The following is a 23,866-nucleotide window of genomic DNA, read 5'->3' on the forward strand; positions in this document are numbered from 1 at the left end:
CTTTACCTTTTATAACGGTGTCATCCATGGCATGCAAGTCTAAACCTGCCGACCCTGGGGTCGCTCTACATGGAGCCAAAGCTCCGGGAGTAATCTCCCAGTACATCACAGTCTCTCTGATTTCATTTGGCTGAGCATTAACATTCGGAGGGAACAAACGCATAAGTGGAGATTCAGCATTTAGAAAAGGACGATTATTCAAAATTAATAGCGCTTGGGACAAAAAGTCTCGCCAATTCTTATATTTGTCATCAGTTAATTTACGCAGCTGCCCCTTCAGTAGACCATTCAATCTCTCCACAAGACCCGAGGCCTGTGGATAGTATGGGACATGAAACACCCAGTCAATATTGTTTTCCACACAGAATTCCTGTACCAATCTTCCACGAAAATGGGATGCATTATCAGATTGAATTTGGAATGGCACACCATAATACATGATAATCAATTCCAATGTTTTAATGGTATTCAATTGGGTAGCTTGCTTACAGGGAAGGGCTACCAACAGGCCACTGTATGTATCAACAATAGTGCAAACATATTGACAATTCCTACTCATGGGAAGTGGACCGATGTAATCAATTTGCCAAATTTGAGCAGGCAGTTTCCCGCGATGTAAATGACCTTTAACAATTTGGGGCACTTTGCGCTGTCTGATGTGTTGACAAATGGGACAATGTAAAATAACATTCTTGATCAAATCTAGGGGAATATAAATTCCTCGATCAGCAGCCCACCTGCTAGTGGCTTTCTCTCCAAAATGTCCTGCCTTCTGGTGGGCCCATTTCGCCAATCCCGCAATATCAGAATCTTGCCTGTCCACCACTGCCTCAGCAATTTTAGATTTCTCATCTGCAATGTTATGAACAAATTTGTCAAGAGAATCTATAGGGGTGTGAGCATCCACATGGAAGATTGTAACAGTACTCTGTGGGAGCATCTCCCAAATCTCCTGCCATAATTCTTTTCCCCACAACTGTTTTGAATGCAATTCCCAATTATGGGAATGCCAAGTCGGTAACCAAACTGCCAGTCCATTGGCAGTAGACCAAGAGTCGGTGAAAATATGACATGTGCCAGGTAATTCTTGTTTCAGGATTTGATAAACAGCATACAGTTCAGCAAATTGACTGCTCTTACCTTCACCAGTTGTGCTCAGCAGTTTTTGCGTGATCGGATTATAGGACACCGCTTTCCAGTGCCGTTTCGTCCCAATGAACCTTGCTGAACCATCCGTAAACCAGACATGGTTCCTGTCCTCCGCGGACAAATCATCAAAAGGTCTACCCCACTTGACAGGAGACTCCTGTACTAAAGGTACGGAACATACACTCTCAGTCTCAGTCGATAGCGCTCGCGCCACCTGCTCATGTAAAGATGCAACTCCTTTTTGTCCCACACGTGCCCTGTCTTGTATATACCATTTCCATTTAATCACACTCGCCTCTTGAGCATGTCCAATTCGGTGAGTTTTCGGCGAACTCATAACCCACTGCATGATAGGAATTTCAGGTCGCAAAACTATATCATGACCCAAAGTCAGTTGCTCGGTATCCACCAGAGCCCAATAACATGCAAGTAACTGTTTCTCAAAAGGTGTATAACGCTCACCAGCATCAGGTAACTTTTTGGTCCAGAAACCCAACGGCACTCTACTCCTGCCTTGCTTCTGCCACAAACTCCAATTCGCATAAAGGCCCTGTACAGACACATTCAAATCTACCTCACCATCACGTACGGGCCATAAATCCAAAGCATGTTGAATTGCCTCTTTTGCTAGGTTGAACGCATCTTGCTGTGGTTTATCCCAATCAAATGCATTCTTTTTACGAGTGACACGGTACAAGGGGGCCAATATTTGACTCAAATGAGGAATATGCTGACGCCAAAAACCAAATAAACCAATGAAGCTTTGGGCTTCTTTCCTATTCCTTGGAACTGCAAAATCAAGAATTTTCTGTTTAACCTGAGGGATCACTTCACGGTGCCCTTCATGTCAATTAATACCCCAAAATTTTACAGCCTGGGACGGGCCTTGTAGTTTATCCGGATTGATTTCCCAACCTTTCTCACGCAGGCACCCAATGACTCTGTCCAATTGGGTCTGAACTTCCTCTTGTGTTTCGCCTTGGATCAAAACATCATCAATATAATGACACATCTGAACTTGCGGATGAACCGGTATCTCAGCCAAATGCTCTGCCACCAGCCGGTGACATATCGTAGGGCTATGCACATAGCCCTGAGGAAGACTTCTAAACGTCATCTGACGCCCATTCCACGTAAAACTGAACTGTTCCTGACACTCAGGGGCAATCGGAATCGAAAAGAAAGCATTAGCAATATCAATGGACGCATACCATGTACCTGGATGTTTTTGGATTCTTTCAAGTAGAGTAATGACATCCGGTACTGCAACGGTCAAAGAGGGTGTGTGTTTGTTCAATTCTCGATAATCAACAGTCATACGCCAAGAATTATCACTCTTACGTACAGGCCAAACAGGATTATTCCAAGCAGAAGTAACTGGGGCTATAACACCTGCATCCACCAACTCCTGAATAGTGGTACTAATCTCCTCATGACCACCTGGAATACGATACTGCTTCTGACAAACCACTTTTGTAGCCTGAGGAACTTTTATGGGGGGCATTCGTAAACGACCAACCCGTATAGGCCTGGACGATATATAATGCGTAGTTCCAAATTGGTAACATCCATCATCTAAATGCAAAGTCATTCCTTTCAAAATATCAATTCCAATTATGAATTCTAAGAGTGGCACCACTAGTACAGAGTATTCTTTTCTAGGGATTCTACCTATTCTCATTTCAAGTAAGGTTTGAACTGCGGGAGTTTCCTTTCCACCTAATCCGGTAATTGTAAAAGGCTGACCTTTAAACTTCTTTGATTTTCCATGAATAAGAGTGGCCTCCGCTCCTGTATCTACCAATGCTCGGGCCCTTTGGATATTACGATGTCTCCAATAAATTTCAATATCTACATAGGGTCTTTTATCTCTGTGAGCCCATCTGTGTACTGGAGCTTGACCTATTTCCTAGTCATGTTTACTGCATTCTGTGTACCAGGATAAATCAGGATAAAGACTCTCACGTTTCTTAGGTATCGGTACCTCCTGTTCATATCCATTCCCAGTACGAAATGGATTTGTGTCTTCTGCAGTACACTGCTGGTTTCGATCGGCCAAATTATGACGATCCTCTCTCCTCCTCAACTCAGGGGATTGATCCCTATCATCTCTACGTCTGCTGTAAATATAATCATTTTTTCCCCTCTCTCTTTCCTCTTCTCTCTCTCTCTCTCTCTCTCGACGGGGGGACATATCACGTACATAACGTCGGTCATCACGACGAACAGAGCGCCCACGGCGTTCGTCATCACCGCTACCGTCAGAACCACCACGGTCACACTCAGTCATCCGAACACGCCGGGCACCCTCCTTCCGATCCAAGCCACGTTTGTGAAAAAACTCCCACAAACGAGCAGTAGTCTCACCGTCAATGTCCTCCCTCCGCACACCATCGGCCAGAAGACCAGAAAAGATATCACGTCTAGTAAGTTTATTGTCACCAGGAGTACGAGTGTCAGGCCGGGACTGACGTTCAGGTTTAAACCACTCACCTAACTCACCGAGTTGGCGTACCGATTCCAGTACCGTAGATAACACGTTACCAGTTTGAATAATCAATAAAGTCATCATGACCTGCTTATAAGCAACAGGGGAAGAACGAATAATACGATTCCGCACAGAAGATGTCAACGAACCATCAAGCAACCTGTCAGCCGTACCCAGAAAAATTGCCGTTTTCATCACCTCCTCTTTGAGACGTTGTGCAGCGTCGCGCAAAGTATACCATGGTTTGTCAGTCACAGGCCAATCAGACTCAGTAGGATACTTAATATTACAACCCTCAGTCGCCAATTGAAGTAAAGAAATTTGACCACCACCATTATAGTTACGAAAATGATCCTGTACAGTAGAATCCGAACTCAAGGAACAAAACTTCAAACAATCGCCATTATCTAACATAATGCCAGCAGCGCCCAGTTCATAAAGGCGCACCATCCATGTGAGTAAGGTCTCACCAGCTCGCTGCCGAAATCGCTGCAAAATATCACTAATTTCCTGTTGAGTAAAGTCCTCTAAAGAGTCTAAAGAAACACCCTGCGGAGCAGCGGGAGACTGCTGCAATTTCCGACGAAAAACTGGATGCACCGAGACCGCGGGATGAGCATCACAAGGAGCTCGACCAGTACACGTAGAGGAATAATCAGTGGAAGAAGCATCAACCCCACTCGAAGGACGAGCGCAATCACGGGGTGCACCATCAGGGGTGCGAGAAGCAGGCTTACAATCATGGCGGGAGCGAGAGGACTCGCGCTTGACAGATTCCTCGCCCGAGGAACAAGAATCACTCGAATTCCAGATATTACCATCCCATTCATCAGGATTCCAATCCAGTCCGGCTTTCGCCACGACCAGACGCACCTTTCGCGTCGAAACCCGACCGCGCCGATTCTTGTATTTATAACGGGCAATTCGCACAGCCGCCCTCTCGGCAATAGTCTGGTAAGTCTCAAGTTTGTCAGCAAGCAACTTATTTTGACACCGCAACAAAGTATGAGAATTCTGAATCTCAACAAAGTGCGCTTCCACATCCTTAAGAGATATCTGTAGCTTCAACAACCTCTCATGCAGAATCCTGTACGCAGACAGAACAATCCAACCTCTGCGCCCCAAAATGGGAATCTCCTCACCCTTCGAGATGGGTGCCTTCTGTAAACAAGTTATCACATTAGCCGGCTCCGCCAGCTCAAAGAAGAATTCCAATTCTCACTCAAACCAGTAGAATCAGCCCACTCACGGGCTAAGGCTTCATAAGGTGTTGAATCCCATCCGGGAATATCAACGGGCAACTTAAAAGTAGATTTTGACTTTCTAGAAAACATTGTGAAAAAGAAAGAAGAAAAGAAAGAAAAAGAAAAGAAAGAAGAAGAAAAACTATACACACAATTATACCACAAATAATATACAAACAAAACCACGCACACGCCGAAAGCAAACACGAGACAACACGACGCACACAGGTTTCGAAAACGGTTCGTGACGCCAAATGTTCTGCTTGGGTTTTCGGATCAGATAGAACCCGCTCATCAGAGCCTCTCTAACCCAGCCAGAACGTTACCCTCTCCCTAGGGCCTATTCACAACAAGTAACCACCGATATATATATATATACCACCTAAGGACAGGGAATTCCTAATATATATATATATATATCCATATATATATATCTAGACCTCTTATAATATAAGTGGCGGCCTCGCGATCCCAGACGGACCCAGGACTTCCTACCCAGACGGCAGCCTCAGCCTCGCGGTCCCAGACGGACCCAGGACTTCCTACCCAGACGGCAGCCTCAGCCTCGCGGTCCCAGACGGACCCAGGACTTCCTACCCAGACGGCAGCCTCAGCCTCGCGGTCCCAGACGGACCCAGGACTTCCTACCCAGACGGCAGCCTCAGCCTCACGGTCCCAGACGGACCCAGGACTTCCTACCCAGACGGCAGCCTCAGCCTCGCGGTCCCAGACGGACCCAGGACTTCCTACCCAGACGGCAGCCTCAGCCTCGCGGTCCCAGACGGACCCAGGACTTCCTACCCAGACGGCAGCCTCAGCCTCGCGGTCCCAGACGGACCCAGGACTTCCTACCCAGACGGCAGCCTCAGTCTCGCGGTCCCAGACGGACCCAGGACTTCCTACCCAGACGGCAGCCTCAGCCTCGCGGTCCCAGACGGACCCAGGACTTCCTACCCAGACGGCAGCCTCAGCACAAGTTCATCCTATGATTACCATAACATACAGCAGGGGAATCAGTTTTACTATTTACCAGATCACACAAGAACTGCCAGTTTGAGCACAACCTGTTCTCTGGTTCGAGGGGTTCCTCTCTCCCTTATTCAGCTACCACTTACCTGATCAGGGTTAACATCTGTTCATGTCAAGTCACAGCTGACTAGAAGAATAGGCTACCCTCTTGTACAAGAACACGCAGCACATGTTGATTCACTACAAACTGGATACTTTATTATTTATTATATACGCAATCACACAACATTACTGTGTAACACATAACCTGCAAAGAAAAGTGAAAGATTAGGTTGTACACTCTAATAAGAAAGGGGTCGACATCACCTTAGTCGTGTGTAGCCTGCACTCAATGGTCATCTAGGTTCCCTTCTCGTCTGTGCCTCGGCTCGTCTGGAGATCACACCTCCGTAGCTCCCTTCTCCGAGTCACTGGGACCTCTTCCTCATCGGCTACTCTCTCCTCTCTGGCAATTCTGCTAGAAGAGTATCTGTCTCTCGGTTTTTCTCCGCCTTCAAGTTTGTCATCTGTCTTCCCTGGAATAAGTAGTAGCTTTACTGCTAACGGCTAGATGCCGCCTACGGACTGAAGTAAGTGCCTCGTAACTGCCTCAGACTTTTACTAATATAGAGGTGCATTTCCTCATGGAAAATTCCGGCCCGTAACCTGCCGCCCACCAAATTCTTGTACCTCCCCGTGCCAATGACACTTTCCCAGCCGGCCGGCCTGATGTAGCGTCTTCGGCATGAAGAAAAATACAATCCTTCGATAAGGGCCGGTCTGAACCGGTTCTCTCCAAGCGAATAACACCTCATAACTAAAACATCCCCTTTAACCTAGAAGCATCTCAAGCTGCCGGAGCAGAAAGAAAGATGGAGTCTCTCCCGTTTGAGGCCTACCAGGCCTGAATTCAGCACGGCTCCATGAAATACCCTCACTACAGGGCAGGTTATCCCTAATACTAACGAATCTATCCCCTAGGATATGTGTGCAAGCCCTAATCTATGGGGAAGAACACAGGATCATGTCGAAGTGCCTAGTAAATAGACTTCATTCACTACTCTAACCCTTAGGCTTGAATGGTAAAGAGACTGAAGTCACCCTAATCACCCATCAACACAATAGGGCCGGGAAAATCGAGCAGTACACCTCATCAGGGAGATTTATTGTGACTCCAGTGCATCAGTTAGGGTTGGTACGGGAGAAGTAATGTTCAGACTCCTTTGGTGTCCGCAGGTGGGTAAGGCAAGGCTGTGTCCTTGCACTTGTCCTCTTTACACTCTGTATTCATCACCTCGAGAGGGAGCTGGCTCGTACGTGTAGGGATTTGCCCCAGATTGGGCAGCGCCCCCATACCAGCTCTGCTGTCCTTGTGGGGCGCACTCCCCTAGTGCTGCAGCATCTTTTAGATCGATTTTCAGACTTTATGGAGGGATTGGATTTGAAAGTCAGTATCAGCAAAACGTTTGTTATGTCCTGTAGCCTTAAGCGCACTTTTAAGTCAAATAAGTTTTTGGCTACCAAACCCACTCAAGCTTCGAACAACTTTAGTTACCTCTGTATGGTCTGTAACAACACTAGGTCTTGGTACCAGCAGCCGGAATTTAGAAACATCGAGTTTGCGACGAGTGTCAATGCCCTTTTCTCATTGGACAACTCTACTTTAAGTAGCAGACCTATGAACTTTATTGAAATTGAACTCTAAACAAGCCCAAGTTCTACTTCTATTGACACTGCCAAATTTGACAAAATGTCAATGTAATACTATTCAAATGTAATGGATGAACTGTTTTCTTCTTAACAAAACTGTAAATATGTATATAATAAGATCATATATTGAAATAGTTTTTGACACTTAAAGATTTAAGCACATAGGCACCACTGCACCCACGACGGATTTTCTTTTAATTGATCACTTGGCGGTTTTACCATGGTCCCTTCTCACCATCCCAAGATGTCTGCCAACCTAGCGCCCCATTCCAAAATGGCCCCCATACCGGCGCTTGCACAGACCTCATCTGTATAGTCCCTTGTCAATTGTTACACAAGTGGACGATGAGGCGCTTACATAAACAGCATGTTCCGACCCACAATGTGTTACTGCTACCATGCTGTAAACAAAGGAAGACCGTACGCTGTAGCCACGAGACTCCGTTGAGGTAAGCCCTTGAACCTGAATCCGACATATCAGGAATTGCTCGTGCCCCTGACACCCTTAACCTAATTCCCTCTCCCGCTTCCACAGCTCCTATATTAGCAGCCATTGCTTGCTGCCTTGATTCCTACGTCGCTTCCACCGACGCGGTGCCCGGCTGGGCTCTTTGAACGTGACCTTACCCATCCAGACCACGCTCTACTTTCCCGTGTCCAAGGTAATTCCCATCCACCTCCGCACCTTGTCACACCATGTTCCTCTGGCTTATTAACATAGCCGCTCACCAATTTCCTTCATCCCCAGGTGATCGTACAACACACTACGTTCCTTTTCCCTGTGCTGGTCACACCACGAGTCATTTCATAAGATCATCCTTTAACTCCCAGTGAGTACGCCAGCTATCCTTCACTGCGCCGACCACTTTTTAATCACTCCAACACGTTCCTTACAAATTCTACACTTGCGCCGTCACCCTTACCCGTTCACTGAAACTTTGACACACCTCGCCCCTTGTGTTTATTATAACTCAACTTGGCTTAACATCGAATCCTCCTTGGCATGCCGTTTAAATCCAACAGCGCATGAACACGCACATGATATGCGATATTTTGATTGTGTCTTAATTCTCACTGTGTCGTTCGTTCTTCACAAATTCTCACTTAGACACTGTTTAACAGTTCTCGTAAAAACTGCTTATCTAACTGCTTCCTTAGTTCTTAAAGCTCTCACCACGGTTGTCCCAGATGCTTTCGCAACCAATTGCATGAGTTACTTCGATCGGGTTCTCCCTTATTTTGCTTAAGAAATTCTTCACTTGGTCACAGACGACATATATGGTCCTCACAACTTGCAATGACACTGACATGCTATCTCCAATTGTAATGGTAGACCTTATTTTGTTTTCTCTCCCCCTTTTTCCTGTTTGTATCTTACAGGCGTCGAACACAAATCAGGCAACTGTTTATGTTTAGTCCTGAGGATGATCCCCTTGCATTAGGAGCTAGGGATCGAAACGTCGACTTTTCAAACAGTACCGCAATTTATCCATTGTGTAAATTGTATTGTGGTAACTGTGGGTTAGAGCTTATTTAAGATTGTTTTGTACTTTAAGCCACCATTTGCTCCAAAGTTTTTGCCTGCCATTTCTTCTCATTTCCCTATTCTCCTTCTTGTAAAGCTTGGTACAGGATTGTGTCTATGTTTCATCCTTTCTTTCACTCTTTTTAACTTCTGCTACATCTGTTCTAAATAAACGTTCCTTTGTCCGGCTGGACATTGGAAGACTACCCATAGTTCTCATTGAAGTCTATGTCGAAATGTTTTTTACCTACCTTAAGCTAAGGACCTTTGTTCTTTAAAATAACTTTTCTGATTTGCCATCAGATTAGGCAGGAGGCCTGTTCACCACATGTTAGCGATTTATCAGGCGAAAAGCCTAAGGGTGGCCAACTATGGGGCTGGGGTTTGGGGCCTCAACAAATTAACTGGGCTACAGTTCACTGAAAACTGGTTCTCCCGCCACTTGTTTTCTCTTCCCCAATGTACAGCTACTTTTTTTGTCTCGAGGAGTTTGGAGGTTAAAATTCAGAATCGCCCTCTTATGTTGTGGTGACGAGTCTGGACCAATGAGGCACTGACACTTAATAGAGCGATTATCGGGGAATATCTGTCATTGGACTGGGGTCTCGAAATCCCTTGGTTAAGGAAGGTTAAGGACACGGCTTTGGCGTTGTCCAGACCAGATCTGTGTTACAATCCACCATTCATCTTTTTCCCTCAAGAAAAGGGAACTGAGAGACATATGTTATGCAAATTACGTGGCAGCACGGTGGGATAAAGTCAGAACTATGCCCTCGGTTATTTGCTATATTTCGCCTGCCCCCTTTGATGGCCTGCTGCCATTTTTGCTACTCAATGCCCAGCACCACCAGGATCACCTCCTTCTGAGGTTTAGACTTCGTTTATTTAATTGGTTAGTTGATTTCCCCCACTGTAACAACTGGGAGTGTATCCTCGATCCCTGCGATCTGATTTCTGCACAAAGCACCTTACATGCAATGTTTTTATGCAGTCTTTATGTTATACCTAGATCCTGTACCATCAAAGTCCTTTTGAATAAATGTTCTTTTTGTCATTGCACGCAGGTACTTTACATCCTCCAACAATTAGCAACTGACGAAAGAAAAATAATAGCAGCTGTATACACTTACCACAGATTAATAACAAAGATTAGGAGAATCTGGTACCTAGCAGGGAAGACCCCTTTAGGCCTTCTCATGACCCATGATAACAGTAGTCCCATGCTGCAGTGGCGTTACTAGACCTTTGGCCGCCCGTGGCGGTTGCTGTATTTGACGCCCCCCGGCGGCTGCATGTAGGAGCGAGAGGGTGCTGTCGATTCCTGAGTTTACCGCAGGTAAGAGCGGGGGGAGGCCGCCACCACCAAAACTCATGCTGCCTGCGGCACGGGCGGACCGACCCTGCTCCCCCTTTCTACGCCACTGCCATGCCGGCCACAGAGTCGACTTTCCTTCACATGCCAAGTTTTCATTATTGCACTTGTGGGTATGGTCCCTTGGTTAAGGGGTTCTGACTTTGAATCTGCACTTTCTCCCTTGGATCTAAGGTTAGACAAGCGACAGTCCTCTCCATATGTTACCTAATTTCTTATCTATTGAACTGTCAGCACTTTCATTATGTGCATAGGGCATTAGCATAGGGTAGTGGCCTCTTTTAAAAAAATATTTTGATGTGTGAGAGTCTGGTCACAGGCCTCTGGGATGTGCTCCACATACTAAGCCCACTAAGTTGGCGGATCCCAGCTATTTGCTGGTTGACACCTTGTTTACATCTGGTCCACATTCTTACTTGCATTAATAGGTGTGTAACGCTGGTATATTGGTACTCTTGTAAGTGACGCCTAGACATTCAGAACTGGCAATTATATTGTTAGGAGCACATAGCAGACCCTTATTTGAGGCTTTTGTTCTCTGCCTTTTACTCATGTATTGAACTTGAATATGTATTGTTTTTCACTCTGATAATTTCTTATCTATTGAACTGTCAGCACTTTCATTATGTGCATAGGGCATTAGCATAGGGTAGTGGCCTCTTTTAAAAAAATATTTTGATGTGTGAGAGTCTGGTCACAGGCCTCTGGGATGTGCTCCACATACTAAGCCCACTAAGTTGGCGGATCCCAGCTATTTGCTGGTTGACACCTTGTTTACATCTGGTCCACATTCTTACTTGCATTAATAGGTGTGTAACGCTGGTATATTGGTACTCTTGTAAGTGACGCCTAGACATTCAGAACTGGCAATTATATTGTTAGGAGCACATAGCAGACCCTTATTTGAGGCTTTTGTTCTCTGCCTTTTACTCATGTATTGAACTTGAATATGTATTGTTTTTCACTCTGATGTCATACTTTTAGGCATGTCAAAGCTTAACAGTGTTTTTACTTGTATTGCTTTTATTATGCGTTGCTCTAGACATATCTGGATATTAATTGCACTTCTGTGTATTTCTTATTTTCTTATTGTAAAAAATCAGTTAATTCTGATTCTGATTGAAATGTGTTGTTTGAGGGTGGCTGGAGAACGTATTGCAGCATATCTGAAAGAGACTGTTAGTTTTAGATTTCTTACTTTAGAATTACCCCCAGGCTTCAGACTGGATCCGGAGATTTTTCTTTAGCAGTACCCCTGCGCGTCGGTAGGTGGCGTCGGTTGACTCTGCGTCCAACGTAGGCGTCATGGTCGCCGGAATGATGTCGCGGTGTCTACTTGGACACCGCCCATGCGCGCTGACATCAGTTATTTCTTTTTACGCGCCAGCCTTGCGCAGATCCGGAGAGAGCTACCCCTCTAGTCATTTTTTGACTAAGTTTTTTTCTCGACTTTTGTTGCATTCTTTTTTTAGTCTTACCGACTCCTGGTGTACGAGGGATGTCCCATCGACGGACCAGGTTTAAGCCATGCGAGGCCTGTAACCGCCTGATGTCAGTTACGGACCCCCAACTCTTGTGCCACTGGTGCATGGAGCACAACCACGACCCGAAGTCGTGCTCCGACTGCCAGGCCATGAAACCGAAGTCTTCGCAGGAGTGGTCCTGAAATCTGTTGGAGGCCCGTCAGTCGGCTCCACGTTGTTCGAGGTCCCGGTCAAGAGGAAGGTCTCAGGACCGGTCACAGAGCCACAACCATCATCCATCTTCCAAGTCTTCGGGATCTTTCAGTAAGTCAAAGCACAAGAAGAAGGCGAAGAAGCAGCGTCCCTCTTCACCTTCTCCATGTCTGTAGGCCAGTGCGGAACCCGGAGCTTCGTCGCTCTCCAGCTCCGTCTTCTGAAGCTGCTCCTGGGATGGCTCTGCGCTCCCCTCATTTTCTTGGTGCCGAAGCGTCCCCTGCCCAGCTTTGAGCTTTCTACAAGGCGCTTCACAGCATCCTCGTCAGCCTGACTCTGCTGGCTCACCTTTGGCCCCTGTGGACTCGGTTTAGGTCCCTGGGATTTCGATGCTGGTGGCTCCAGCGCCGGAGGGCCCTAGAGGATCCAGGCCTGTATCCGGATCAACGTCAGTCGACCTCACGGTACCCTCCCTAGGACCGATCCTGATGATGACGCCCTGGCGCCGGTCGTGCCCTCGACCGGCGCCAACCCGGGCCTCATCCCCGACTTGGATACGGCGCAGGACCGACATCAGCCGACGCCGGCACTAGCGCCGGAAGGCACTTATGCGCCACTATTCATCCCTGGTGTTTCTTTTTGGCCTGACTGGCAGCCAGAGGAGGGTGAGGAGGACTGGGAGGGGTCTGTGGACCCTTTAGCTGATCAACATGACGAGCCGGACTGGGGAGAGTACCTGGGTGACGCCAGTGGTCTGGATACCTCCCCAGACCTTGGCATGCTTTCTCCCTCTACTGTGGTTACGGAGGAGGGAGCGTTATACGCAGTGGTGTTACTGAGGCCTTGGGCCTGGAGCTTCCTACAGTGGCAGTCAGGACTAACATCCTGACAGAGGTGCTTTAACCAACAGCAGCTTCTGTGGAACCCCCTTCTGCCCTTCAATGAAGCCCTCACGGACGTCCTTCTGGGCACTTGGCCCAAACCTAGCACAGGGGCCCTGTGGACTGGATGATTGCCCCGGGAGACCGACTTTTCCTCTCCCAACACCCGACCCCGGAGAGCTTGATGGTCCAAGCATCGTCCTATAAAGGTGCATTCTCTACTGCTCCCCCAGATAGGGAGTCCAAGAAGCTGAACCATCTAGGGAAGAAGATATGTTCTTCTGCTAGCTTAGCGCTGCTAATACCGCATGCCTCTTGGGCTGTTATCCCAATACAGTGTTGGATACGGTTGTGCAAGTGCTGCCACAGTGCCCGGAGGAGGCCCGGGCTGTTCTCACCCTCGCAGTGGCAGAGGGTAGAGACAAAGCCAAATTCACAATCAGATTCGGGCTGGATACCGCCGACTCACTGGGCAGAGCGGTTTCCACGTCAGTAGCCCTCAGGCACTACTCCTGGTTGAGGACGTTTAGTTTTTATGGGGATGTCCAATCCACCTTACTGAACATGCCCTTTGATGGCCGTCACCTTTTCGGTGATAAGGCAGACTCAGCGCTCAAGCGTTTTAAGGATTCTAGGGCTATGGCTAGATCCTGGGGCCTCGTGGCCCCCTCTCACCCCATGCAGTCTGCTTTTCGCCCCTTTCGTGGTTAGGGAAGGGGTACCCCACCACGTTCAACCTAGTCTATCCACCGGTTCACGCAAGCTGCCCAGCCTGTGCGTGGCCACGGACATGAGACCCAGCGACACGGGTCTGGGGGCCAGCGGGCGGGCCAGTCCACCCATAACCCCCCTGCAGCAGCCTCCAAACCCTCCTAGTCTGACCTTTCAGAGCCACCAGAGGCCAGTGGGTGGCAGGATTCGCCATCACCTCCCCCACTGGCACACCATCATGTTGGACAGGTGGGTTTTGCAGATAGTCCAAAGGGGCTACTCTCTCCCCTTCGAGACTACCCCTCCCTCCATGCCACCATCCTTCCATCATATGTCAGAGGATCATTTGGCCCTACTCCGCCAGGAAGTTGCAGCTCACTTGGCCAAGGGAGCTATCAAAAGGGTCCCTGTGCCAGAAGTACGTTGTGGTTGCTACTACCACTACTTTCTGGTGCCCAAGAAGGACAAAGGCCTGCCTCTTATCTTAGACCTCAGGGCCCTCAATCGCTTCCAACGGAAGGAGAAGCTCAAGCTGCTCACATTGGCTCAGGTCCTGTTGGCCCTCTACCCTGGAGACTGGATGGTAGCGTTGGACTTGCAGGACGCATATTTCCATATCCCTGTCCTGCCAGCCCACAGGCATTACCTGCATTTCACGGTGGGCCATGGGCATTTTCAGTTCACTGTGCTCCCTTTTGGCCTTACCAGCGCCCCTCGGGTGATCACAAAAGTGATGGTGGTGGTCGCAGGTCATTCTCGCAGATCAGGGGTTCCAGTCTTCCCCTATCTTGATGACTGGCTGTTGAAGATGGGCTTGCCCCAGTCTGTCGTCTCCCACCTCCAGACTATGGCGGACCTCCTGCATTCGCTGGGGTTCGCTATCAAAGTACCAAAGTCACATCTGACTCCCTTTCAGAGGCTCCTTAACATCAGAACTGTTCTTGATACGGCGCAGTTTTGGGTTAATCCTCAGTGAGTCAGGGATATTCGGGCTATGATACCAATGTTTCAGCCTCTATCCCGGATTTCGGTGAGAAGGACCCTGAGGCTGCTGGGCCTCATGGCCTCCTTCATCCTGCCGGTGGATCATGCCAGATGGCATATTCGGGCTCTGCAGTGGGACCTGAAGTTGCAGTGGACGCCGCATTGGGGCAATCTTTCCGACGTCATCCAGATCTCTGAGGGTACTGCACGTCAACTGCAGTGGTGGTTAACGAACCAAGACTGGGTCAGCAGCAGATTCTTCTCCCTTCTCCAACCAGAGCTGACAGTGGTGATCGATGTTTCACTCCTGGGAAGGGGCGGTCACCTAAGAGAGGTGGAGATCAGAGGACTCTGGTCTCCAGCATAGTCCGGCCTCCATATCAACCTTTTGGAGCTCCGGGTGATTAGTCTGGCACTGAAGGCATTCCTTACTTCTATCTTCTAAGGAAGAGTAGTGCAGGTGTTCACAGACAACACCACCGCCATGTGGTACTGCAACAAACAGGGCGTGGGTGGGGTTGTGGACCCTACATCAAGAGGATCTTCACCTTTGGGCATGGCTGGAACATCAGGGCATGTCCTTGGTGGTTCAACACCTAGCAGGTTCCCTGAACGCCAGGGCCGATGAACTCAGGCGTCGGTGCATGATGGATCACAAATGGCATCTTCACTTGGAGATGGTGCAAGGTCTCTTTCAGCAGTGGGGAGAGCCTTGGTTAGATCTATTCGCCACCGAAGAGAACGCGCAATGTCAGCAGTTCTGCACATTAGAGTTTCCAAGGCGGCACTCGCTCAACTATGACTTTCGTCTCGAGTGGAATTGCGGTCTCCTGTAGGCCTTTCCGTCTGTACCACTTCTACCCAGAGTACTGAAGAAGATCAAGCGCGACCAGGCCCAAGTCATTCTTGTGGCTCCAGACTGGGCACAAAGAGTCTGGTACCTGAGCTCTTCAGCACGGCCATCGATCCTCCGATCAGACTGCCTCTTCGGGAGGAACTTCCATCGCAGCAGCAGGGGACAGTCCTCCACCAGAACCTGTCCAGTCTCCACCTCCTTGCGTTGAGATTGAGCAGTTGCAGTTGAAAGCTTTTGACCTTCAGCCCGAAGTCTGTAATGTCATCTTGGCAGCCGGGCTTCGCTCAACCAAGTCTGTATACGCCTGTAGATCAAACAAGTTTGTGGCATGGTGCACAGCAAAGGCTGTGGAACCCCTTCTGCCCCTCTTTCAGAAGTACACTGGTTCATCCTATCTTTAGCCCAGCAGGGCTCTGCCCTGGGCACTCTTAAAGGCTATCTTTCTGCCATATCTGCCTTTCTTCGCCTTCCTGATCAGCCTTTGTAGTGTAGTTCCTATTTCCCTTATAGGCTCTGCGCATTGGAATAATATACACTATAGTTGTGGCATAGGACTGAGGTCAGTATGCCTTTATTGAGTACATTAAACTTAATTACTTTGTGTGCCAGCTAACTCAGAGGCCACTAGAAACTCCTTGAATAAACAAGAAGTGAGTAGTTTCTGGCAACCGCATAAACATGACAACTTTGTTTCCCTTAGAATCGGAACATGTCTCAGAATCGTGGAAACAACAGATAACAGTTTCACTCAGTCAATCGTGCATGCTTAGTTCCTTCAGAGTTACACAGAAATAGATAGACGGGCGTTTCAATAAAAGGATTTATTGAACAGTCTTGTTTCTCGTGTAAGAGATATGAGCTGTTACAATCGCAAGACAGTATGCGAGATATAATACGTACAGCGTCAACAGCAAGAAGAAATAATACTGCAACAGCATTGTCTTCTAGCTATGACATATATTCATATACACATACATAAATAACATAGGCTAAAAAGTGGATACTCGTTTGATGTTTCTAAATAGTTCTACCCCAGTGTACCAAACCTAAGTGTAGTACAAGGTAAGAAGTAGGTGCCGTATTCTATAGTATGGTAAGCTATAGTTTTGCATATGCCAAGAGTCCCTCTAGGTTCTAGTCAGCTCCATACCATAGAATGAGAAAGGTGGGAGTCTCTTTTCGGGTCTCAAACTCTAACACCCCGCGAAGGGAGTCAGAACACTGGAAGCTGGATTCTCTGCAAGCAGGGATGACAGCGTCTGGTCAGTGCGTCAGGCGGGGACTTGAATTCTTCCGAACTTCCCGTGGCAAGCCGTATCGAGCTGTGCAGCCAAGCCGTGGTTTTGCCATGGTAAGGGAAGGTATATTTATACCTGGAAGGTGCTTAGGAATGTTAGCATTGACGTAAAGTCGGGCAGAGGAAGACGTCATGAATGAACCCCTAAGGAATAGTAGTTCATGCATAATAGATGAGTTCTTGGAGAAATCAATAAACCTAGCTAGGGAAAGTCCCAATGGCTTAAGGGTCTGGTTTCAAAGAACTCGTTGTGACGTGGGGATGGACGGATGTAGGTGACCATGCCTGTATTTGGATAGCATGGCTAATGCCTAAACAAGGACTGGGATTCTATGCCTAAATAAGGGCAATGCGAATTGTGCCTATATAAGGACATGATTTAGGAAAACCTATGTACGGCCATCTAAATCGAAACACACCTTCTCTCTTCAAGTCCCCTATTGTAAAAGGATTTCTAAAGGGCATTACTCATCTCTTTCCTCCTTCTCCTTTCATAATGCCCCAGTGGGACTTGAATCTTGTCTTGAGGCTCCTAACGTGTGCTCCCTTCGAGCCTCTATGTAACTGCCCTATCAGACTTCTTACTTTGAAGACTGCCTTCCTTGTCATCATCACCTCTGCTCGCAGAGAAGGTGAGCTTCAAGTTCTCTCCTCAAAAAACTCCTTTTCTTGCGTATTATCCGGACAAAATCGAACTTTGCACAAGGCCCTCTTTTCTACCTCTTTCCACATAGGACAGACCATCACTTTGCCCACCTTCTTCCTGCTTTCGCACCCTTCCAAGGAGGAGGAGAGACTTCACCGTCTGGAGCCAAACGTGCGCTGTCTTTCTATCTATACTGCACAAAAGATTTCCAGGTGGACGATCAACTCTTTGTTGGCTATGTGGGCACCAAGAAAGGTCGGGCTGTACAAAAATGCACCAGCTCTCAATGGGTTGTCCTCTGCATTAAAATCTGCTACTCCTTAGAGGAAAAGGAAGCTCCAGTGGGACTGCGTGCCCGCTCCACCAGGGCTACGGCACCTACTACTGCCTTGGGGCGTGGAGTCCCACTCCTTGACATCTGTCTGACGGCCATGTGGGCATAACTGCACACGTTCACCAAACATTATTGCCTAGACAGCCAAGAGGGATGGCTATTTTGGCCGTTCTGTTCTCCAAGTCTTTCTGGTGTTTACTTAGTACGCAGACCCACCTCCGGGGTTGGCATTGCTGGGGTATCTATTCTAAAGTAAGGAATCTATAACTAACAGTCTCTTTCAGATTATCTGTAAGAGACATAAGTTAGTTATAGATTCCTTACCGCCCCACCCATTATCCCCGTTCTGCGAACTGACTTCTAGGGATAGGGACTCCCTTCCAGGTCCCTAGTTATGTGCAACAGTGGTCAGTGACGTGCATGGCTCTGCGCTTCTGGCATGGAAAGTCGTGTCAGAACTGACATCAGTGCGCAGGGGCGGCGTCTAAGTAGACACTGTGACATCATGCCGGTGACCACGACGCCAACGACGGACGTGGAGTCAACTGACGCCACCTACCGACGCGTAGGGGTACTGCTAAAGAAAAAATTTGGATCCAGTCTGATGCCTGGGGTAATTCTAAGGTAAGGAACCTATAACTAACATATGTCTCTTACAGATACATTGTTAACAAAGGTAAGTAACTTGTTCATTGCAGATGGAGGGTGTGAAGGAGTTTGTAATGAGAGGATGCAAAGCAAGGAATTTAGGACAGAGGCCAGGAGAGTAGTGTAGACATTGGTTGCAGGTGTGCACAAGCAGCGCAAAGGTGGGATTTGAGTTTATATACGGGTCAAGCATGAGGGCCAAGGAGATGTGGTTCGATCATGGGGCTGCAAGCAGCGATCATGGCTATGACTACTGGAAAATGTCACCCTGATGCACATAAGGGCAGCTTTGGAGTCACCCATTGCTAAGTACTTGTTCTGGATGCAGTAGCCAGCTATTGTCTTCAGGAGTTCATGACATGACATTCAGGTTATGTAGTGGAAACCGTCAGGATTAAAGATTCAATTGAAGGCGAGATGATCATAACTATTTCAGATGCACAATGGAACAGATTTGATCTTCTTTGTTGGATGGAGAAGGTCGATGCTTTAACTACAGGTTCTGTTGAAGGTCAGGATTACAATTTGGAGGTGACACGTTTAGCAAAGGCTGATATAGCTTTAGCTTCCTAAGGAGGAATTAAGTATCGATTCTTTGTAGGGTGCAGTAGGATTTCCCAGACATGGAAGCCAGTGCACAGCAGGTAGAGCTGCACACAAGGCTATTCACCCCTTCTCCCCATATGGTTTGGTCTCAACATTTCAGCTGGGGCAGAACCTAAAGAGAGCTGAGCGCAAACAAATGCCCTGGAAGATCACCAACAATAAGCAGTTTTGTAAAATGGAAGGGGGCATAATTCCTCCAAGGTGATGTGAAAGGTGGATAAACTCTTGCAGAAAACATTCATTTGACGTTATTGCTGCTAAAAGGAAATCCACAGGTTATTGAATTATGGGGTGCTTTTACTTTTTCACTCAAGCCTTCAGAATCTTAGCTGAGTCATTTGTTTTTATAAATTATGTTAACGTATAATGTGTGTTTTATTTGTCACCTGAGTTCGATACATCCGCTGTTAGGACTTGATGAGAGCTAGATGAAAGTCAGATATTTCAGAATATGTCAAACCAGAGAAGCTTAGGAGGGTGTACTTTCTTTCTCACATTGGTGCACTGCACACTTTCTATGAGGGTGTTGTGTATCACACTACTACCACATGGGGTGTCAACGGGCTGTCCAAGCAGCACACTTCATCCTAAGTAGCACACATTGACAGTAGCACCCCAGTACTCATACAGTAGGGGCTCAAACTCGCACCCCCCTATTATACCTGCTCACAATTAGTATGTATTTCCTATTGACCATTCCATGTAGGACCCATTAGTTGCCTCTTAATGCGCACAGAGAACCTTATGTTTGCCCCAAGCACATACTAGCACATGCATCAAAAATGCCATTTGCGATTCCTTATTAGCGAAAAATAAGGATTCGCTAATAAGGAATCGCAAAAGCCTATGCATGTAGAAATCGCTTACAAAATAGCGATTTCTAAATATTTCTTAATTGCGAGTCGCAAATTGCGTGTCGCAATTAAGGAATACCTCTCCATTCATTTTTATGGGCCTAGAGGCCCATAGGAATGAATGGGAGGACGTTCTCAATTTGCGATTCTCAATTAGAGAATCACAAATTGAGAATGCAATTTCAAGGTTGCAAGGGTGTCAAAACGACACCCTGTTGCACCCCTGAAATTGATCTGTGTACAAATGTTGCGTACACACGTCCAAAGGACATGTGTGTGTGTAACCTACCACTTTTTCAAAGTTTTTGCAACTTACCATGAAGTTCAACTTCATGGTAATTTGCGCCCCCTATCAGCGAAATCGCTAATTATTTTACTTTAATGCATTGCATTTTTAGTGATTTAGACTTTTATGCCATAGCAAACTATGCTATAGCTGTTTTAACTTGAATTTACGTTTTAATGTTTAACCCAAAATATTCTTTGGAACCAAGAGTGTAAAAACACTTACTTGCCTTCGTTCCATGTTCCACCTCCCGTGATCAATGACTAAACTGCCAAAGCTACTGTCAGGACGAGGATAAGGTTTAGAGGACGAGATACTCAAAACTCATAAACGGAGGGCAGAAAGACACTTCATTTGATTACTTCAGTAACTGGTACACTATCTTCCAACCTTGCATTTGTGGAGGGGAGGGTTGTGGCATCTGCACCACGATAAACAGGTTTAAAACCGCACTGCTGTGAATCAGGGGGATGGGGAAGGACTTTGGGGGTACAGAATGCAGCAGCTGTAGGCAACTTTGATGTGTCTCACAGCTCTTCTTTTTCATTCTAGTTTGTTCAACTGTATGAGCATCTCACCACTGATTTGTAACCTTCTCCCTTTGGGGTTTCCAGTTGTGCTTTCCGTCCTCATCCGAGTCCTTGAGTCTTGGAGACCCGCATTAATGGCTTCTTGCTACCTCCTCAAGTCTCCAGATGTACCGGCAGGAAAAGCTGGCAAGTACCAAGAGTGTGTTTACATATGTGAGGCTGTTTATAACTCTCAAAATTCAGTTTTATGTTACAGAAATCTTTATTTTCTCTTATCGCGACTATATTATTACCAGCCCTTAACTACCATGTCGTGACGTATACTAGGAGCCATTCCTGTGTTGTCTGCATGTCTCTCTCGCTCTCTACCCCTATATTCTACTGAGGTTGACCTACATCTGCTGTAATATTCACAATAATAGGAAGGGGCTCAGACCCAATAGAGGTGGGTGGGTAAGCAGCAGAAGTCTATTCGTACATTCATCCGGACAGTTCTATTTAATGGATGGGCAGTCGTCTGTCCATACTTACATTGTGGAGGACCATATTTTGGGACAGGCCCACGTCAGGGCATAGGTGTGGCAAAACTGAACTTATGATAAATTGCAACCAAGACACTAACCTCAGGCTGTCAGAGAAAGCTTCAACTCCAGATTTGGAAATCGAGTACCCTCCTCCGATTACGGACACCCTGCCCGATACACTGGACACATTGACAATCCTCCCTTGAGCCTTCCTCACAAGGGCAAGTAGGCTGAGAGTAACATCAATCATCCCGATTAGGTTCACATTTATCAGCAGCGTGAAGTCGTCCAAGGTCAGCCACTCATTCGGAGCCATTGGGATTCCAATCCCAGCATTATTGACCAAGCCCCAAAGCCCTGTAGACAAAAGAGAAAAAAGAGGAGCAAGTAGGTTTGAGGCAACAAAATAGTCATGACATCATTCACTCCATATGTCACTTGGAACTTAATTCAAATAGCAATTGTATTTTATTAAAAGAAATTGCCAAAACAGACAAGTACTAGCCCTATTCCTCTGAATTCAAACTCATAACTCCTTCAACAAGTCATATTGGCGACCTATTTTTCCTTTTCTGCAAGTTCCTGTAGGTGCGATTTTTCTGAAGATGACTTTAAACACTTGATTCACTTTAACTTACTTAGGTCAACTACCTTTTTGTAATTGAGGATATGAACACAGTATCATGATCAAAGGTCTATGCACTGGACCAGTGGCGTGTTGCCAGCTGCACATCACTGACTACAAGGAAGAGTTCCAAAGTGATTTAGTTAGTAGAATTAATTTTGTTTTTGCTACCAACTTTCACACTATATCCAAAAATCAGTTACTTGCTTACTAATCCACAGCTGCTACGGAAAGGGAAAAGAATCAAGTCTCACCTTTCAATATGTAGTAGGATGAGCCAAGAAGGAAAATGATACAGAACCGCTTTGAAACTGCCAGCACTTTAATGGGACTAAGAACAGGTTAACCGCAAAATCTGTGGAACCATCGCCTAAATAATGATTAGTGCCTACCTCCTTTTACTGTGCGGTACATCAACAAGCTCACAGCCACCACACAGGAGCACACCAAGGGCCCAAAATGCAACGAATGTAGGACGATACAACACGTGGTGTTACCACGCGGTAGGTAACAACGCAGTCATTTCTACGACTTGCGCTAGATGGCGCACTGGATTTAGGAATAGTATAAATTACTATTCCTACTCCATTTAGCACAACAGCAGGGAATGTGTTGGATTTAAAAACCAACAAATTCCCTGGTGTTGCACACCACCTAGCAAACATCGCAGAAACTACTTGACATGTCAAGCTACGCGTGGTAACAACGCGGTCGTTGTATCCGCCGTGTTGTTACCTAACTGCGTGGTAACAACAGCGTTGTAACTGGTGTTACCCAAATGCAACACATCTTATGTCCTAGAATAAATGTCAAAACCACAACTACTCCAAAAAATGTCCATATTGCTAAGTGAAAACCCCAGGCTATAATCAAAAAACTCCAGTTCAACCTCTGCTGTTTAAACTAGTTCCATTACATAGAATACATGTGGACATGATAGGACCCAATGACCCATCTGGAAGAGGACATTCTCGTTTTTGTAGATTCTGCTTCCAGGTACCTTGAGCACTTGCATTATGAGGAACCAAGGGAGCCCATATCTACATCCTAATCACATTTTTCACTTGAGATCACCACTGATCTTCGTTCAAACATTATGTCACAACTTCTAACCTAGATCAGCAAAATCTTAAAGATTCACCATATTAAACATCCATTTGCCATCCACAATTGGATGACATAGTTGAATGTTTCAATAGTACCATCAAACAGATGCTAAGAAAGACCACCAGTCTGGGTAGAAGGGATGGGTACTAGATATCACACCTGGTCCTCATCACTGTGTGAAGCTCCGCATGCCTCCATAAATTTCAATCCATTTGACATCTTATTCATGAGATAACCATACTGACTATTAGGTATTTGTTTAAACATAATTGTATTGATTTTTAATAAACAACAAATCTGCAACATCATTTCTTGTGTGTATAGAACAACCATCATAGTCTGGTCAACTGGGGATCATATCACTCTGCAATTCCTAACAGCAGCACCATCACATGGCATTAAAAACATAGGAATGCACTGTGCACATCTATGAGCGCTCTTGAGGCTGAAGAGGAGCGTCTATGTACATTGGCAGGATATGTCTCGCATTGATAAAGCTAATAAACACCCTCCTTTGGATCATCTCTGCCATACACTCACCTACTACAATGTCTGCTCCTCTTCCCCGGCGGGCACAGGCCAGATCTAACTAGAGGTGTGACTATCTCCTGCATGTTCCCAACAACCCCCCCTCCCATCCCCAGCGTGCCCAAAATGAGCCAAGGGAGGCTATGTCAGGTCGATATCACTCCTCAAGAGGAACCCAGGCTCATGTTACTAAAGTGTCACCCCACCTGACCCCTTATCAGAGCTAGAATTGCCTTCCTCAGTTTCCCCCACAATCAGGTCAGCAAGTGTTGCCTCC

The 23,866-nt window shown here is 46.7% G+C and overlaps 1 protein-coding gene across 2 annotated transcripts in view; it reads right to left on the minus strand.

Annotated features, from left to right (window-relative positions):
- Window positions 1-23,866, minus strand: part of LOC146856391 (retinol dehydrogenase 7-like) — an 84,784-nt gene that overhangs the window by 26,095 nt on the left and 34,823 nt on the right. For both annotated transcript variants that reach the window (XM_085654518.1, XM_085654517.1), the window contains one exon: window positions 21,428-21,686. In XM_085654518.1, coding sequence (XP_085510644.1) covers window positions 21,428-21,686 — 259 coding nt within the window. The remainder of the gene's footprint in view (window positions 1-21,427; window positions 21,687-23,866) is intronic.

Source organism: Triturus cristatus, chromosome 4_1 (genome assembly GCF_964204655.1).
Source record: "Triturus cristatus chromosome 4_1, aTriCri1.1, whole genome shotgun sequence".
Classification (NCBI taxonomy): domain Eukaryota; kingdom Metazoa; phylum Chordata; class Amphibia; order Caudata; family Salamandridae; genus Triturus; species Triturus cristatus.